This window comes from Dryobates pubescens, chromosome 22 (assembly GCF_014839835.1).
Source record: "Dryobates pubescens isolate bDryPub1 chromosome 22, bDryPub1.pri, whole genome shotgun sequence".
Classification (NCBI taxonomy): Eukaryota; Metazoa; Chordata; class Aves; order Piciformes; family Picidae; genus Dryobates; species Dryobates pubescens.
In genome coordinates this window covers 8,733,717-8,754,046 of record NC_071633.1, presented here as the reverse complement: position 1 = coordinate 8,754,046, position 20,330 = coordinate 8,733,717, and the positions used below count along the sequence as shown (strand labels likewise).

Here is a 20,330-nt window from a genome sequence, read left to right as displayed (position 1 = left end):
AGGTGATGCTAAACCAATTCAGTGTGTTTCATTGTTTTCATAGAACAACCTTGTCTGAACTCTGCCTGGATTATAGATATGGTGTTATCTCATTTTATGAGAACATAGTCTCTTGAAGGACTGAATATCCCTACATAAGAGATCTTGAATCTGTAGTTCCGGTTGATCAGTATGTTGTAATGTATGTGGCAAATCATATGAAACACAGAGAGACAGGCAAAATAAGTAGTATTTCCTTAAATAAATTGTATATTAAGTATGATTAAGAGAAAAACATTTTTCATCATTTCTACCCTATCAGCAGTGCAATGACTAAGCCCACTATCTCCTACATAGACATTCTTTAATATATCCAAAGGATGAGAAATGAGGACTGAAAATGTTCTGTCAGTTCTCTTGGACTAAGGTGAAAGCTTGGCAAAGAGAGAGAGTAGAGTACTTTCCTTCATAAATTTATCAGTTTCACTTGTAATCAGTTTAAGGAATTCAAATAATAATAATTTAAAAACCATAAAGAAGAATTAAAATACTTACATTGGTGACATATTCAATATCCTTCCAAATGTTACATTCCCTGGGAAAATCTGCCAAATCTAAAAAATTATCCACTATCACTTGGCCAATCAAATCATGCCTGGAGAATCTGTCAAAGTCATACACAGAGAAATGGAGTTTCCTTGCGTTCAGGTCATTGTATGGCACAGTAAATAAAAAAACTTCATCAAATACTGGATTTAGGGTCTTTCTGTGCACTTTAGTCTGGTGTTTTGTTTTCCTATCAGGAAGTAGATATATCTTCACATATGGATCTGAAGTTCCAGAAAAGTCCTTTGCTGGCAGGTTGATGGCCTTATGTATCTTCACTATCAGCTGCTCTAAATCACAATCATATTTCAGAATAAAGTTCAGCTTTCCACATGCCTTGCCGTTGCTCCTCCGGCCATCATCTGCATCCACTGATCTCTGTTTATAGAGCTCTGGCTTAATGCGGCCAATCCCCGTCAGTTGCTCCTGTTTCTGAACCTGCTGGATGTTGAACTCGGGGTTGGAGAGGTTGAGCTGTCTTCGGATTGAATTATGCCTTAAGTGAAAATGGAAGAATTGAATGAGATCATGTTGAACATGATAAGAAGCTGTGTACACACATTAAAGATCCTGTTCTCATTTGACATGTGTTTTACAATGAGGATAGATTTTCACTCACGTAAAGTGATAAAGCATGATACCAAACAGTTGTGAGAGCTTACCCTCAGGATTAGACTGCTAATAGCACATAATTTTCTGTTTCTATGTCTCAAGCTAGTGCTATGCACTCTTCAAATCTGTCTGAAGAAAGTGACAAATAAAAATTCATGTCCATTAAAAATCCAAAAGATCTGCCTTATTGGCAAATATGATATGATATATGATAAGAACTGTAGCTGTTCTTATCAGTTACCATTTTCAGCTGAATTCTTTGAATTAATGCCTCTGAAATGAGTTACATTATGTTAAGCCCTGGCAGCAGGATCTGTCTTACTACGCCAGCTAAGCTTGCTGATTTCTGGTTCTGAAGTGGAACCAGAAGCTGGATGAAGGACAGCTTCCTGACATCTCTGCATTTTAATTGCTTGTTGATCTCTACAGCTTCATTTACAGTGAGCTGTTCTGGCCTGAAATGGTTTGTTGACCACCCCAACTATTGTTTTATTCTGCTCTATCATACCTGATGTAATAAGCTCTGTGCTGCTGTGGCTGAAAAGCTTTAGTTTCATTACTCCATGGAGAGAAAGTTGCTTTTAGCTTACCTGGAGTCACTCAGTTATTGTGATTGAATTTTTCACTTCATGAGATAGTAAAGAAATCAAATTTGCAAACCCCATTGAGGTAGTGGGATGTTAAGGTTGGATTAGGTAAAAACTAATCTTATGTGAGTGTGATTCCACTTTTTTGTCCTATTCATATGCAGCAGTCATTCAGTGGATTGGTATTATGAGCTGTGGCTGAACAAAGAGCACATGGAAAACACTAGCACAGGATTAGTCCAAAGCTATTTACGTTGAATGTAATCAGCAACAGTTCCTCTGCTAGCATTCCTTGTATATATGTGTTTGTGCATGCTTAAAACAGGAACAGTCTCTTATATACTTTTCTTCTTCTTACTGCATAATTTTATAGCTACACATTAGTCATTTATATGATAAAATATTATCATGTCACAAAAAAGGTATTTATTGTTCAGCCCTTAAGCTCCTCATCACAGTGGGAGGTACAGAATATCCTGGGAGGAGGAAAGATGAGGGCACAGGAGAGACAGCTTGGCAAGGATTGTAGCAATGGCAGGTGCCTGGCCTCTCTGACCACATAGAGCCACAGCTGGCTGCCAGTTATGGCAGACAGCTGCACAGGTGAACAAATGGAGGACACAGTACAAGTAAGTCAAAGAGTCTTTTTTGGAGAGGACAGAGGCAAAAGTAGGGGGCAATGCAAGAGAAGAATAAAGAGCAAAGCCTGTATCAGCAAATGGTATATGGTATGAGTGAGACATGGACGAAGTCATGCCCCTGTGGACAGAGAGACAGTGTAGCAATACCTGCTGGAGAAAGCCAGACTGGGAACAGCTGCCAGAAGATCTGCAGAGATTCACTGGGGTGAGGAGATTGTCCATGCACTCAGGATGCTGTGGGAAGTTCTTTTATAGATGGGGATTGGTGCTATTGTGACACAACTATGGCTTAGTGATACTGAGCATCTGTCATTTGACTACGCATCAGCAGTGCTACCTTGCCGCAGCAGAGAAAGCCTGTATCTGATTCAAAACTCTCACAATGTCAAAGGCACACATGAGAGCTCTCGGTGTTAGGTGTTGGATATGAATCTTCTGTTGTTAATGAATGCCATGGCATGCTTACAAAGAGGCACCAGCCCTGTATTGTACTTCTGGTCTGTGAGTCCTTAGTTGGAATTCAACTGGGTATGCTCTGGTATCCATAATTGTGGCTTCGACCTCCCCATAGCAACAATATAAACCCAAGCTATTGTTATGCTAATCTAAGGAGGAAGGTCACCTGGAGCTGCACAGACTTAATGTTTTGGTGACTTCTCAAATTCTTTCTGAGATGTTTTGGACAACTAGCAATTACTGAACTTGCTCCTAGCTTCTGTCCTTTTACCCATGTTCAGGTGTGCCTTCAGGCAAGAGTCTTGGCTAAACTTGCTCTCCCAGATGGCCAGAAAGCAAAAAGGAACTGGGCTACTGCTGTACCTTCTCCAGCTGAAGTGCATCTGCTTTGACTCAGAAATTTACTGGCTCTTCACATGCTGATCTTTTTTCTTATTATGTGAAATACCAGTTGCCCCTGCACACACTCTTGCCCTCCTGTACTGGTTCTCCAGTCCCAATGAAGACCTCACTTCACTCCCAGTCATGAGGTGGCTAAAATGTAGAATTTGTAGTCTTGTTTTTAATTCTTGCAGATGGTTCATTACCTTGCCCTGCTTTTCTTCTTTGGCTGTTTTAGAAATCTTTGAGGAAATATTACTGAGTGTATGGCATCAATGCTAACTGCAAATGAACATGCTCTACAAGTTATATGTAGGCTGTTCTGGTGCTTTAAGGGACATGGTGCTCTGTGTTGTCTGGCTTCTGAGGGGGAAGTGCAAATGAGACAGCTGTTTATAGAAGAAGGGAGGAGCATTGTCCTCCTATCCTTTTAACCCAGTAAGTTTGTGCACCTCAAAGAATAACTTCTGTGTATTTTATTGTTGCGGTGTGGGGTTTCTTTTATGTGCTTTCTTTTAAGAACATGGCATGTAGATTATGCATTTTTAGTTGATCAGTGTACTGGGTAAGCAAGCTGTGCTCCTTTGACTGTATCTGTATTTATTAATACCAGAGAGAAATTGGAGTTACTGACCGAGCAGAAGAAGTTGGTTCAGTGATCTGACGCTGCATTCGTACACTGTGTACACAGTTCTCCTTCATTCCTGCCTGAGCATCTAATGGAATATCAGGAGAGGTGTGGCTGATCTTCATGGAGGACTCTGGATAGGCTGTAGGTTGACCTAGATAATCCTCACTGTAGTCATGGTCATTGGTCTCTGTATCTGTGTAGTTCAGGGATTCTTGTTTGTTGTCTTTGTTCCCAAATGGCAAACCACGCTCTCGCCAAGGGATCCAACAAAGCTTCCAGGATACGAACAGAGAGACACCAAACAGAGCAAGGCCACAGGCTGTGACAACTAAGGAGAGCAAGCTTATTGAGATATCTGCAAATGAGAAAAATACATGCATGTCACATCTTTGTTCTCCTTGGAGTTCTGCATCTCCAAGGCATACAACATGAGAAATGAACATGTCGTATTGCAGATCTACAAAAATTAAATTCTGGTCCCTGCAAGAGTCATATAATAGAAACATATTAAGTGTTTAATCCTTCTTTTTCTGTTTTTTGTTTGTTTGTTTGTTTGATCTACAAAGGTTCTTTTTTTTTCTGTTTCCAAACTTCTGTTATGAGAAGGAATGTGGAGATGTCTGTTGCTTTTCCCACATTCCTGACATTACCCTACTCCCCAGCCACATCAACACAAATAGGGTACAACTGGGAGAAGCCTTTTCTCTGCTTTGCTTTGTTTTAAGTTGCACATTGGGAAAATGACTCAGTGGAACAGCTGTTTTTATGGTTTTGGTGCTTTTGGAATGAATTTCTCTGTGGATTACACAACAAATCATGCCTTTAACACAATTAGTAACAATTCTATTTTACTGCCTCACATTATAAACACAACCTGATCAAAGCAATTTTTCACACTGTGTGTAGGTTCAGAATGTCAGGCTGCTTCTCTCTAACTAACAGCTAGGCTAAATTTTCAAAGGATGGCAGGAGGCTGAAATGTACTGCTCCTACTAGGACAATTATTTAAGAATGACAATTAAGATGAAACAGCTTCAGTCAAGTTGGGGAAAAAAAAAAAATAAAGAAAAAGAGTATTTTTCAAAAAAGTGGAAAAGTCAGTACCTTCTGCCCCTGCTGTGAGTCTAAGTCTCACTAGCCAGACAGATTAAATTTCTGCAGAGGGGAGACTGACACTCTGCACACAGAAGCTGTCCCCTTTATTTTGCGTGCTAGAAACCAATTTTAAACAATTCTAGCTGCATGGCCCTTTCTGTCCTTCTCCCAGTCATAAAGACAAAGCTCATTAACAGTTGGGACAGCACAGCAGCTGCTTGAAAATACAGCAAAGAGTTTCAGAGCTGAAGTTAATTAAATAAATCCCTCCCATGCATAAAAGGCTATTTGGGAGAAAGTAGAATGGTGGTTCTTGATAGATCTGGAAAAATTGCTGGTAAACAAGTCTGGCAGTGGAGGCAGAGTGCAACCTCTCTTTGATTAAAAAAGCAGAGAAACTGTGATGCAGTAGTGAAAGAAGACCTTCAGAATAAAGCAATTTGTCTTGGATTCCCTGGAGGAGTAAGAAGAAATACATCAGAGGTCTGCAAAAAGGTCACTTTTCAAAGCACTGATTCAAGTAAATGATCCAGCATTGAAAGAAATGAGAAACTAGGAGTTTTCAGAACCAGCCAGAAGATTACAAGGTGGTAACTGGAGACTACCCAATGTCAAGGATGTGTAAAGGTGAGGAACAATTGGAAAGGTAGACCAATGGTCCCTTAACTTAAGGATGACTTTAACAGAGGACACAGTCATGTAGACAACTGACATAATGAGAAAAAATACATGAGAGCAATACAAACTACTTTTCATTGAGAAGGCTCGAAAGGCTTTAATAACAAACCTCTGCTTTTGACAACGTAACACAGAAGCACCCCTATCTCACAGATCACCTTCAGGGAAGCTGGATAATAAAACAGTCCAGGTAACTTGCCAAGTGACAGAGTAAGGGATTCTTTTTCATCATCTTGGTTTTACTTCTTTCTGACTCCTTATAAACATTTTTTGTGTGATTTTTTAATTCCCCCTCCCTGGGTGCAAAAGGGACAATCTTTCTGTGAAAGAGTGCGGCTGAAGGGAAGTGCTCAAGCTGTTCGCTTTTTCTGGGCAGTCATTTTCTTTCACTGCACACACCTGACTAGACATTTTCAGTGTCAACAGCTTAGGTGAATGCAGTCCCAAGTGAAGATTTTTGGCTGCATCCTGGAGCTGCTTTTCCATTAGCCATTTGTTCTGATACATACTCTATTTTCTGTATAAATTTTAATCCATATTTCCAGATGTCTGTTTTTCGAAGCTTGTTTACCTGCAATCCCATGTGGCAGCAGTATGCATGTGATGCCAATGATTTCCTCTGCTTTGTAATCAGAGAAGGATAGCTTTATTTGCTTGTCCTTACAGAAATCAGAGATCTGCAGCACAGAAAGTATTCCTGAAAAATCCCGCTGCTTCTCAATTTATTTTGTTTTCCACATGAATAAATGTGTTTTCCAGAGCAGTATCTAGCCTAAGTCTGAACTACAACTGCCAACTGAAGTGAAGGCAAGAACCGTAGCCAAGGCTAAGCAGTTTACAGCAGACATGGGCGTTAGGAGCACTGAGGAAAGGTGATGACAACTTCAGAAGAGACAGGTTTTTCAGTAGTGTTGCAACATATTAATTCAGTGTGCACATTCTGCTGTCTTTTTGATCATCATCTGTGCTCACTTTTAGCATCTGGCCAGTTCCATTAGTGGCTAACTAATTTACTCTCTATATCTACTCTGTGCTAAACCGAGCTCTTGATGCTCTTGCGATACAGAATGCCATGAGCACAAGGAAGGCCTGCCCTTGTACCACACGTACTTTCATTGATCTCTTTCCTGGTGCCACCACAATGCCAGCCAGGTGTCTTGAGGTGCTGACATGAATCCAAGTCAAAATTTCTTAATTATAGCTTCTCGATCATGGCTGCAGCATGACCTGAGCTCCAAATGAACTCTTTTCCTAACAAAATGGCTGTAATTGGGTTTAAACTGAAGCTAACAGAGTTTTATCAGTATTTTAGAAATCCTAACTGGAAAAGGTCTTTTAACAAGTTCTTCCTTAAATAAAAGCATCTTTCTCTCTCTGCTTATTTAACCTTCTCTTTTTTATTAAAATAAGTATTCAAATATTCCTGCATTATTGTAACAGAAACCATTTATCTAGTAGGTGAAGTTTGAGTAGCAAGAAGTGAAATAAATCTTAGCAATATAGATCTTTTTAGTCCAACATAAGCTTTTTTTCCCCTCCTTCTGATTTTAAACCCACCAAATCTCAAAAGATGTTGAAATAAAATGATAAAATTAGCTTGTTCTGAATAATCATGTTACTAAACTTTTGGATATACTGAGATGGATCAGTCAATCTTTGTGAATGTGATTTTATCCAATTTTACAATGGTAACGTCTAGCTGTCATTTCCTGAGGGGGAAAAAATGTTGTCCCTTTCATTAAGGTTTTGTTGCTTAAGGGGAGATTTTGAGGAATATGAGGTGGCTAGACATCTAAATTCTTGACAACCAATGGAAACTTCAGTGGCTATTGCTTACATCCTAGCTGTGCTTTGGAAAATCCATTTTCTTTCAGGCAAATACATCTAAGGTTAGCCAGAAATCAGCTTGGTAATTGCCCTGTAATAGCAACTTTTATTTTTTAATCCTAGAAGACTAACAGCCTAATTTTTCCAGAGGAGGCTTGTTGTCAGGATGAAGTATGTGAAGTATGTACTGAAGCAGTTTCAACCTGCTAATTTTTCAGTGTAGTTTCATTTGTGCTTTGCAAGTTTTTCTTAATTAACATAGCTGGCACTTGTTCAGGATGAAAGGTGTTTCTTGGCAAAGACTCCTGAGACAAGAGTAATTCTCATCTAATATAATCTTCTATGAAATATTCCTGAACACAGTTAATTATACTTAATACTGTGTTTAAAAACTTTCTGGTAAATTCTTTAAAGGAAGGCAGCTGAAAATCAAGGGACTGAATTTTACATTATACTGATTTTGTTATACATGGACTCCAACTCTAATCTGTCTTACCCTGAGATTTATGGATTTGAACCAATAAAACAGGCGTAAGTGAGATCAGTGTCAGTGTCTCACATCGTAGTAACACTTTCCATGGTTTTAAAATGTATTTATACCTGGGCTGTACTTGAGACTCTTACAAGCTTTTAGTGACCCTTTTTTTCCCCCTTCAGGTTACGTGTTTTACATCTGATAGGTAGGCCTTAGGATATATAAATCTCTTGTGTTGGTTAAGACACTGTTTTCATCCTCTGAGTGACCTGCATGTAGTTTTACTGGTAAACAGTGTTATAGTGGGGTACATTAAGAGGAGTGTGTCCAGCAGATTGAGGGAGGTTCTCCTCCCTCTCTACTCTGCCCTGGAGAGACCTCACATAGAATATTGCATCTAGTTTTGAGCTCCACAGTTGGAGAGGGACAGGGATCTACTTGAGAGAGTCCAATGGAGGGCTATGAGGATGATTAAAGGACTGCAGCACGTGCCCTAGGATGAGAGGCTGAGAGGCCTGGGTCTTTTCCTTTTAGTCAGGAAAAGAGAAGACCGAGAGTTGATTTAATAAATGTTTATAAATAGTTGAGGGCTGGGTGTCAAGAGGGAGGGGACAAACTCTTCTCAGTTGCACCCTGTAATAGGACAAGAGGCAACGGATATAAACTATAGCATAGGAGGTTCCACCTCAACTTCTTCACTGTGAGGGTCACAGAGCACTGGAACAGGCTCCCAAGAGAGATTGTGGAGTCTCTACTAGAGACTTTCAAGACCCGTCTGGATGCATTCCTGTGTGACCTTTGCTTGCTTGTGTGGTCCTGTGCTGGCAGGGAGGTTGGCCTCGATCTCTGGAGGTCCCTTCCAACCCCTAACATCCTGTGACCCTGTGAAATTCCAGTTTAGTAGTGTGTTCTTTCTCTTCATTTGATTTATTTGGGTTCTAAATGTCTGTAATGTTTTCTTCAATTATTGCTTAAGTTTCTTAAATGAACTAGAGCAATAAAATATAATCCTGGAACTTCATCAAGGTAATTATCAGTTAATTTAAATGTACAGAAGTGTTACAACACAATTTCAAAATGCAATTAGAATTACTAGATGGCCATACAAAACACTCCCAACAAAAAATTCATAAACAATAGATTTGTTGCTCAAAATATTTTTCCAGCAGGAATTGCTATGATGTGTTTCAAAGCTGACACAAAACTGACATAATATTTTATTGCCAAGACCAAAAAATTAGATCTTCAAGAAGAAGAAGAAAATAATTAAAGCAAATTGTTTATGAACATTCCCAAATGGGAAAAACAGATTAATAACATAGCAAAATATGCTTTTTTATTTTGTAGCAGCGGAAAGATTTTAGTTTTGCTTATTAAGAAGAAATATGTAAGCAGAATGTTTTGCTTGCTATTCAGGAAAGGCAACTTCATATTTAGAGAGTTTACTGATGCCAGTCAAAGTTTTATGAGCGCAACACTCCAAAGTATTACTTGCTGAAGGAAACTGATTAGTCTCTGTGACGCTAAGGCTTAATGTCTGTAATCCAGTAAGTTAAAGTTATTCTAACAATTTCTTCTTGTTTGCACATCTTACTTCCTCTTAATATATTTAGTATGCATTAACGCAAATGTCTTTGACAACTCGGCTGACGTGTAGCGTTTTACTAGAGTTTCTAAGTGACAAAAATGTCTTTACTAATGAGACAGCTGGCTGAATGAGCAGTGATTCTTAAAGACACAGTTGAGAGGAGTCATATGTTCAAGGGCTTGCATTTTTCTTTCTGACATCTTGCAGTAGCATCTACTGACAAAGAATGATGTTGTTCCTCTAGTGAAAACTAAAGCTTCCAATTCACGAGGAACATGGGATACAAAGCACACCAGAAAATAAGGTTTGTCATGACTGCATATATGCAAGTCTAGTAAGATTTATCCAGGTTCTTATGCCTCAAATTTGGTTGGTTTTAGTTGCTACCATATTCTCTTTGAATAAATACTTCACATACCTGATAAAACATTCCAAATTACTGTACACATTTGGTCTTCTAATACCCAGTGAAAAATACTATATAGTATAATCTGGAAAACTACATAAATAATAATGTAATGGAAGAATGGACACCAGTTTTGAAGATACCATGGTAGACAGTCAAGTAACATTGCCTATAAGTAACATGACATAGAGATAGCTTAATGGCTCCATTTCATCCTGTTAGGCAGAACCAGTTAGAGTGCTCCCTTTGCAGGGCAGGAAAAGTAGCTGGAGCAAATGAAGATGAAACCTTCTAAAAGCCATTTGGCATTTGAGACATGCTTGCAGCTTGTTAGCTAAAAGGGGAAGCTGGTGATACACTCAGTGGAAGAGAAATTTTAGGGGCATACCTTTGTACCGCAAACTCCTGTGATCATCAGGCCTCCACAGTACAGAAAGTGGATAGCTGTACTTGTTTTTAGAGTTGCATTTTCCATGACTGCAGTCAAGAGTTGCAATGCACATTTCCACCCACCCACTTTCTCTGCTACTTCTTTGGATATATTAAATCAAATCTGATTAATTCTTTGCTTGGAATAAATAATATGGTACAGGGTGATAGTTTGTTTTTCTTTTCTTGCATGATCATTCAAATTGAACTGAGTTACTAATTAATAAATTGCAAGTGTATATCCTGTTTTTTTATGGGATGGAAAATAGTAGTTCACAGGGTTATTGAGAAATTATCATCTCATCTAGTCATAGAAAGTGATTTGTCACTTTTGGCAAATACTGTGCAAGTTTCCTCATTGGCAGAATGAAAGGTTTTAATAGAGAAATGAATGATGAAGAATAAAGCACAATCAGGTTTCTAGTAGAATTTTTGGGCAAATGGTGTGTGTTAGAAAGTATGAAACATTCAAGATTTGTGAATGTTTTCATGAATAAGCCATCAGAGCACACATTAATCTTGAATGTTATGACCCTATGAATAATAATGAAGAGAAATTGCCTTTTATTTCTGCAATATATAGCCAGTAGCAGGAAGTCCTCAGGTTATGGAAGAAGAGCAGACAGCTTATTTGAGACATGCCAATATGCTTTACCTTCCATTATAATCCTTGAAAGCCCAGTAGGTTGCAATACATTGTAAAGAAGCATTTGGCAACACTACATGACAGAGGAGCATTTCAGTTCCCACTTGTATAAAACTGTACAGTAATGTTATACCAAAGTGCTCACAAAAATAGTATGAGGTATGTTGTTAAAAAGTAATAATGAAGTAACAACATTTTCTGCAAATTTTTAATAAGTTCCTTTTCATTTTGATCCCCTCTAAGGCACATGGGGGGAAAATACAGTACTTGCCTAAATGTTTCATTACCTCTCTTTCAGTGAGAAAACAAAAGGACCATGGGAGATACAGACAAACACTAAAGTGTTTAAAGGGCTATCTGAGCTTTAGCAAGATTTAAGCTTCACATTCATATCTAAAGACATGTACAAGCAAATATAAATACACTTACGTCTGCAAGATGCGCATGATGTAACATGATGAAAAACTATTTTCACTGAACTAACAATTGTGATTAGTAGGAGTTTCATTGCTCATATAGTTCTCAAATCTACAAAACATATTTTTCTTTTAAATGTCCTTTTTCTTTTCTCTTGGAAGCACTGAACTTCAACCACCTGTTGGCTATCTTTCCCTTTAATTTTCTTAAGCCAAGTGGAAACTTTTGTAATTTTGAATAACCTAAAAAAAAAAAAAGTAGTATTTTTGAACTTTAGATTCCTTTTTTTTTTTTTTAATGGAATAAATATGTAGGACATAGTAAGACAGTATTACTCTTCTGGACAATTTATGTAGAATAAAAATGCAAGCTCCTTGTTACAGTCAAATTGCTCAGAATGGAAATGAGGTCAATTATTTCATTAGCATCCTTTTCAGAATCAACTACTCTAAGCCTGTATTATGGGACTTTGGCACATCACAGTGGTTCAGTATTTACAGTCCTTGCTTCACATTTAAGGGAGAGCCAAAACTCATTTGGTTTCTGTATACTGGCAGATCATAAAAAGGATGCTGGAGGTGTTGAGACCTCACAAGGGACTTCAGCAAAGTTGCTTGCATAGAATAATATGGATAAAGAGGATTTTATTACTTACCTTGACCTTCATGAACCTAATGAGAAGTTTATATGTGTTTTGCAGTTTGGCTGGTCCTTTTATTTTATTTTATTTCATTTTATTTTTCTGAATGACTGCATTCTTATCCCCTCCTTTTCTAACTACTCCAGTTAGAATTTTTTTGTATTACTTGATTGTCCTGGCCTTGTAAAACATTTATTCTTCCTGGAAAGCAAGCTATCACAAACCACAAGCTTCTTAAAATGATTAAGTAGCCTGATTTTAATTTTAGGAGGGAGCTGTTGGCATAAAAGGAACTGAAAGACAGCTTTGAAATAATTTCTTTTTCTCAACTGAGGAGCCAGATGCACTGTAATGCTCCATGGACTTTGTTGTTTGTTTTTTTTAAGTGAATGTATTATTTATGTGTGGTTCTTTGTGAACTTAGGGTTCCCAATTTATAAAATGAAGCTTTTTTGTCTGATCCATATGTATTATGGTGTGATGGAAGTTTTACTGACAGGAATATTTACTACTAGGAAAGATGATGAATTAGTGATTTGCAATCAGATCAAGTTTACTACAAATTTACAGTTGGAAAAAAAAATACAGAATGTATCTTTTTTCCCATTCATGCTTCTCTTCACCACTAGAGAGCAAATGAATGAGTTCAAGACATCTACAGACTTACAAATGGGTAATTCTGGAAATCCTGTCTGTCTAAAATACTAAGAGAAAACTAGAACAGATAGGAGAACAGGGAAACTAAGAGCAGAAAATCAAGAGAAATCAAGAGAAACAGCTAAAAAATGTGGCAGCTAAGGAAGACAACTGAGGAACTCATTTGATAAAAAATTATCATTCATACTATCTTTCTGGTTTTTCTTTCCTAGAAAGTGATTATTTAAAAGCTGAGATGCTCTTAGAAGCCTTCCTAATTTTGGCATATCCAAATACAAAGAAGCACTTGAAGTTGCTTATTTCTGCAAAGCATATACTAAATAATGCATGTTTTAAGTAAGAACTGAACATATCTGGGTTCCTGCTTTCCTGGGTGTAACTGTACGGTCATGCAAGGCATTCCTTATATTAAAAGGAATCTGTAAAGAGAACTTGTAGAAACAGGTCTTTGAAGTTTTCTTAACTACACTATTTCATGTTGTACTTAGTTGTGAATGTAAAATTGGAACCTGGCAGCTTAAGGATTTTTTCTTCCTGTTTTTAACTAGTTTTACAGAGAAAGTAGTTGACAAACTGTATTTATGACCCACAAAGCAAGTATCAAACATTGCAGTTGTGACAGATTCCCACCCCTCCCACAGTAATGGACCTGCCCTGATCAATATTTGTTACTGCGCAGAAAGCAAGAGTCTGTCCTGAAATTCCTTGAGTAAAATTGGGCAGAATTAGGCCTGGAGAAACGTGGCTCTACCACATGGCCAAAGGGACACACTCAACAAATCAGTTGTTGTGAAAGGTGTGGAGTTTCTGAGAACCTCCTGAATTCATAAGGAAAACAGATCTTTAGGAGACAGGTGGGCAACAAGGGACAAATATGAAAGCTCGATACAACTCTTCTGTGCTGTTAATTTGAGATTAGCCAATCCCTGTCAAGAATACCTATAGCTGCATATTATAGAAACAATCAGATTGTAATAAAACATAAATGCCAAAGAACATTATCCGTAACTATTTCACAAAGGCTTGAAATTCTGGCAACTGCCAGGATGTTTCGGCTTTTATGGAAAACAGCTTATTTTCTCCCTTACCCTTGTAAAACTAGAGATGTTTTCTAACAAACACAATCCTTCAGAAAGTCCTGCTAAGACAGAAGTCAATTCGTATTTTTGTTCATCTTGACATAAAGGTCAAGACAGTAACACTCCAACATTTCAGGGTTTTAAGGCTGATAGTAACTTAACTGAATACATTAGCTTTGCAGCTGTCTGGAGGTTTCAAAAGCTGCTAGGGGCCTCGTGGCGCATTTTGCATGCAAGAAAAGCAGGATGTGTTTTTATTTTAGACGTTTAAGAAACATTGTAATCCTTTTTGCACAAATATGGAAACATCCACTTGTGAGCACCAGAGTCTCTAAGGTCAGTGGAAGACTCAGAAGCTTTTACATTTCATACCAGAAGTCATTTATAGCAATGACTGCCCTGTTTAACTCTATTTATCAATATCAAACACTGTGTGTGTCTTAATTCAGTGCATCTAAAAATGTTCAGCAATTAGAAAACTAACAGTTTACATGTTAGAAGTGTACTGAAGATTCTGATCTACTTACCTCAATGATAATGAACAGGAGCAGTTCATACACTATTTTTCAAACACTGCACACTCAGGCAGATGGCTCCACACCCACTAAATTCTGATAAGTAAAACAGATACTGAGGGGAAAACAACTCTTGATCTGTAAGGGTGGAGTTACAATTTACCGTAGGGACTTCAATCCATCTTGACAGAGTTGTGTGAGAAAGCACTGCCAAATGTAAGCTTTCAGGTACTGAGTCACCATCCCTGGAGGTACTTAGATGTGTAGATGCAGTGCTTAGGGACTTCGTTTAATGCTGGAGTTGGCAATGTTAGGTCATTGGTTGGACTCGATCTTAAATGCCTTTTCCAACCTAAATGATTCTATTCTATAAAAAAGTCATCAGCTGATGACACAGTGACCTCGGAAGTTAAATAAATACATAAATAAATAATCTTGTGTGCACCTATGATACCCTGATTTTTACTAGCAGCCAAATACAGGCTTAGTATATGCCTAGGAGTGTAACTATTCAGGAGTGATTAAGATAAGGAATCATCTGACACCTTTCTTGTCAAAATCTTCAGAACACCTCTCTGATGCATGATGGATTCATCATTACTGTTCACCAATTAACAGTATGCCCCTTGCCCTTTTGGATGATGACAAGAAGGTCTAAATAAATATTTTCCTCCAGTAATTTCAACTGTCATATGAAGGGGAAAAGAAATGCAGATGCAGACTATTAAGAAAAAGATATTTTTAGAGAAACTTGCAAGATCTTTGTTTTTTCAGATTCTGTATTACTAAGCTATCAGTTTAGTGACTCCTGTTATATGTCTGAGACATAAACAACAGCATTCTGTCCTTATTTAACTAATGAGTAATGTTGCCACTGTTGATAGGATGAATAAATTATTTTTTAAAAAATAATTAAGGTTTATCCCTGAGAGGTGCAAGCAAGCATTCATTTTTTGCATATGTCCTCTCCAAGTGTCTGGACATACAGAGTTAAAACCATTGGGAGTAAATCATGGACATGAAAAATGTTAACAGAATATAAAGAATGAAACACATGTGTTTAGAAATCCTAACAGCTATCTGAGGAAATTGTGATGTTTTTCTATCCAAATCATCAAGTAGCTCGTAGAACAATGCTGCCGAATTATCACAATGACTACAGTGTTTATCACTAAGTAGCTTTTTCTCTCCTCCTATAAATGTCAAAGTTATTTAAATGTCTTTTCACAAATAGGCAACAGAAATGAACATGCAGCACAGTTGCTCAAGGTGAAATTAGGTAAATCAGTCGAAAAGTTAAAAATGGAACCAGGATCTTCTCACTTCTAATTCTGAGTCTAGCAACTTTCCAGTTGCTTCTAGTGAAACAGCATGCAACTAAATAGAAGAGATGCTTACAGTTTAATAAGCATTGCTTAGCACACAAGCAAGATTTTGACCACTAAACAGATGGTATGGCTTTTTCAAATAATCTTTCTCAAACAAATAAGTTAATTAAATAATTGAGTTCTGAGAAAGCTGCCATGTCTCCAAATGCACCTGCTTTCTGTGAGACCTTAGGTATATTGCCAACACGTAGAGAACCAACTGACACAACCTTTGCAGAAAGAATGTGGCTCAGACAACTGAAAAGCTGTGTCACTGTACTCTGCAGTACAAAGGGACTGACTGCTAAGCATCAGTTCTTAGGTGGCAAAACAAAAGAATTTATCTCAGGACTCCTGAAATACCACAAAAAGCAATTACAATGAACATCTGCAATAAAAAAGTGAAACATAGGTTTTGGTAAGTGTAACAACGCTGGAAGATCTGAGCAGAAAATTCAAGCAATGGTATTCATATACAATCCTAAATGATTCCTGCAGCAAAGATTTGTAGTAGTCTTCCATACCCTATGCAATACATCCAGTCCCCTTGGATATATACACGTATGTGTAACTGCAATCAAAGTTAACAGCCTCTTTTAACTTAAGAGTTCTGCAGATTTCAATCTTGCTATGCTTTCTTCTAAAACAAACTCTGCAGTATTTCTTTTGTAATCTTTTATTATCGAAACACCACTTCACATATTATGTAACAACTTTCATCTGACAATTAATTGAATACAGAATGGCAAAATAATTAACTGGATTAAAAGTAAGCTCTAAAATAGTTTGAATGTGCTGGACATTAGTCCATGATATTTAGGCTTGTCCCTCCACTTGCACAAATTCAAATCAAAGTGTCTGTTTTCATTCTGCATTCTCATAAAAGATATTTCCAATATTTAAAATGTACAATTATTGTCATTATTGCTTATAGCCAAACTCTTGGAGAGATTTTATGCTTGCAGCAAGTAGAATCTACACTCTCATTCTGCTGGATTTGCATTTTCTTTCATTAAATTAGTTTAGCCAGATATGTATCTTATCTCCTGAAATTATTTTCGCCAGAAAAAATAGAACAGCTAAGTTTCTTAGTATGAGGAACTTCTGCTTTAAGAAGGCCACCAAGAAAACTTGGCTTTTCACTACAAAATGAAAAAAGCAGGTGCTGCCTGTCTCAACTTGAAAAACAAACTGTGCTCCAACATCCAAACCTTGGGTGCTATCAGGAGACAACATTGGTCTCCATTCCAGTGAAGGAAAATTTCCTTTATCTGTACAAAGGGCTTCAGGTTTTTGCTGTCCTAGACTGCTTCCGACAAAGCTCTTTCTTTTACTGAGGTTTCTAGACAGTCTATGTTAATTCTGGAGCTTGGGCTGTTTCAACAGAAAATACTGCCAGGCTAAACTGGCAGGTGTATTCAGGTGTGTGCTTCAGTGCTTCTTCTGCCTTGTACCCCAGGAAATGCGGAGAAAACTTACTCCTTTCAAAAATGACTGCACAGTTTCATATGGTGAAAACAATGGCCCTGTCTTACAGAGAGCGTAACAAATTGTTTCATGTCTTCAGCCAGAGTCTTCCTATATAACACAGAAAATGTTCACATTAGCACTGGAGGAGGCCAAGGGAAGGGTTCTTTTTGCCAAAGCTTTGCCTTGCATTTGTACTCAGAGCTTGGCCATACTCACTTGAGTGAGGCACACCATTGGTTCGCATATGTGAAGCAGTTTTCCTCCTGGTGGACCCAAGGGTTTGGCAATCTGGATTCAGGGTGCTCCTGCAGTTAGCCCTCTACGCTTGCTTGATGCGTGCCTTGAACGGGCAACTGGTTCAAGTTTCACTGCTGACAGCAGCACAGGGGGGACATACACTGCTACAAGCAGAACATTGTGCAGCATATCAAACTCCTCTTGTTGTGCCACAGAAGTTGGTAATGTAGCACCTGCTGTGCTTTCATGTACAAGTTACTCACCCTGAAGCTAGTGTAGATTTCAAGTACAAACGGACAATGTATTTGATGCATGAACTATGTTAAAATCTTCCTACGCTGTAAAAAAAACCCAAACCCATCAACACAAATATTCTCTTATTCTAAACTGTATTTCTGTAAGCAATTAACTCTCCAATTCTGAGATCCAAACAACCAAATAGTAATGTATTGTGCACTTTACAATAAATAGAGTATAGCAATTACTGTTAATTGCATACAAGATTCTCAATGAGACCTAGAATGAAACAAAGGTGCCAAGCAATTTACTAGATTGTACTTTCAGTGCCAAAATCAATTAGGACGTTCCAAATCCTGTAAACATTAATAGTAATTAGGAAGATGTGTCACTGTGCACCTTTGACTGATGTCCAGCATATACTGTCTTGTGTTTAGCTAAAAGGAAGGCTTACTAACAAATCTTTTAAGAGACAGTCTACATTTACAGTGGGAGAACAAAGTATCCACCTATATTCATACTGATACTGCTGCTGCCAGCAGCTCAAGGGTGTTTAGGCCAGCCTCTGGATGTCATTGATAAATACATAATAATAATTAATTAGCAGGAAATACTAGCTAAAACAGAATGAGGCTGAATACAAAGCCGTGTTCATAGCACTGAGCTTATTATTAAGTTTGGCTCACTATTAGATGATTTTAGTACCAAGGGATTACAAATCCCTTCAGGGGTTATTCGGCAGTGAAATACCACCAGTTGCACAGTATCTTACTTCTTCTAAAACATAATTTCACATATATTAGGTTCACTCAAGCAATAAATAAGAAAAAGAAGATAAATAACCTTACCACAAAGAGGAATTATAATGATGGTATATGGCATAGTTTGGGGTTTTTAGCACTAATTCAGTTATTATCGGTGATATACCCTCCATATTATAAACTGGTCTCTCCAGGTGGACATACAAGAACAAATGGGATATAGAGAAGGGACCATCCATCTTGCAAGTTCTTCTTGCACACTCCTGGTTGCTTTTCCTCAAGCCTGTTCCAAGGGGAGAACAACTGCTCTCCTTGCTTCCCTCTCAGAAATACGAAGAGATTTGAAAGAAGAAAACATTGGCAGCAGCTTGTTCCCAGAAACCATAATACCATAGGAGTGAGATACTTAAGAGAATGGTGTGGAAACAGTGAGCCACAGCTTTCATGTCTTCCTTCCTCCCCCAAGAATTGCTCAGCGGGATGACTCTCAGATCTGGGGAATTCTTTGGGTTTTGAGGAACTCCAAGGATTCTGCTACTTCTAAAGGAAACCAAACATACATAACATAGTTAACTGATGGTAAATTTCTAGCCACTGGTTTTCCCTCTGGTATCTCATATTTTTATTCTTCACCAGAAAAAAACATGCAACTAAAAATAGTAATAGGGTTTCTTCTCAGCTCCCCAGAGACTGCTACAACCCACTTTCCTTGCTAACTGGAATGCACTGATGGGATTTGCTAATTTTTCAGCTACTTCAGCTGAATGATGTTAGGGTAATTTCTTTGAACACTCACTATTTTTTTCTTTGTCATCCAGTATCCCTGTGTAGAGAAGACACCCACCAATTTCTACTCCTTATCCTGGCCTCACATGACTCCCTAAAGTAAATAATGAAATTAGAAAAAAACCAAAACCCAACAAACTAAACCCACACTTCTGATAGTTTGACTGTATTATGGAAAAATATACCTCAAACGATGTTACACGAGCATTATTTTGAATCTTCTCTTTAGAGTCAGGTGCTTGTATACATCCTCTCTCAGGAAGTGTCTGTGATTCCACTGCCTTTCCCACCTTTCCCACACTATTCCCACTATTGGGTTGACATTTAACAACCTATATTTGACTGACTAAGTTAGCAAAAATTAACTTTCACACTGTAGATCTCTAACTTTCACTGACAGTGCATAGCATTGAGCAGAAAATTTATCATATTCTCATATTCATAAGGAAGAATTTCTTAATTCTTGTAATTATGCTCCTTACAGCAGACAGTTATTGTTCTAGTAAGACAAAATGAAATAAATGAGACCGTTCGAAATCTATCACTATTACACTGGGGTAAATCTTTTGAACAGAAGCAGTCATTTCATATTTTATGCAAACACAAACTGTAAGTCTTGGATACAAAAAAAAAAAAACCATGAAGGTCTTCTATATCAAATCCCCACTCAGCTTCAGTAGGGTACAAGTAATTTCCCTCATGTCAGTTTCTTTGAAAATGCTAGTCTCAGAGATCATTTTGAGTAAAAGCAGTAGTTATGAGGTCAGATAGAGTGGCTCTGGTTTGTCAGGAGGATTAAGTTGTGCCCCCAAATCACAGAAACTCGAATGTAAGCAAAAAAGAGTAGTTTTTGGAAGTACTAAAATCTGAATCTTAAGAAAACAGAAAACATCTCACTTGTAAGGAGAAGGGAAAAAGAAGAAAAAAAAAATTACAAAAAGGAAGAATAACAGAAGGGGGGAAGGAAGGAGGGAAAAGGTCCATGCACTTCAAAGAGCTGTATGTTCCAAACTTCCAGTTTAGCAGGTTGCTGAGTAGAGTTACCTCAGTGTTAATCAGTATCTCTAGAGAACTTTTATGTAAGGGGCAAGTGGTTCATTTTATGTTTCCTAAATATGAGCAAAACA

At 37.8% G+C, this 20,330-nt stretch overlaps 1 protein-coding gene across 3 annotated transcripts in view; it reads right to left on the bottom strand.

The window, feature by feature from the left end:
• SYT9 (synaptotagmin 9) overlaps window positions 1–20,330 on the bottom strand; it is a 64,542-nt gene that overhangs the window by 29,627 nt on the left and 14,585 nt on the right. For all 3 annotated transcript variants that reach the window (XM_054171859.1, XM_054171860.1, XM_054171861.1), the window contains exons 2-3: window positions 3,897–4,248; window positions 535–1,081 (exon numbers count right to left, since the gene is read on the bottom strand). In XM_054171859.1, the coding sequence (XP_054027834.1) occupies window positions 535–1,081; window positions 3,897–4,248 (899 nt within the window). The remainder of the gene's footprint in view (window positions 1–534; window positions 1,082–3,896; window positions 4,249–20,330) is intronic.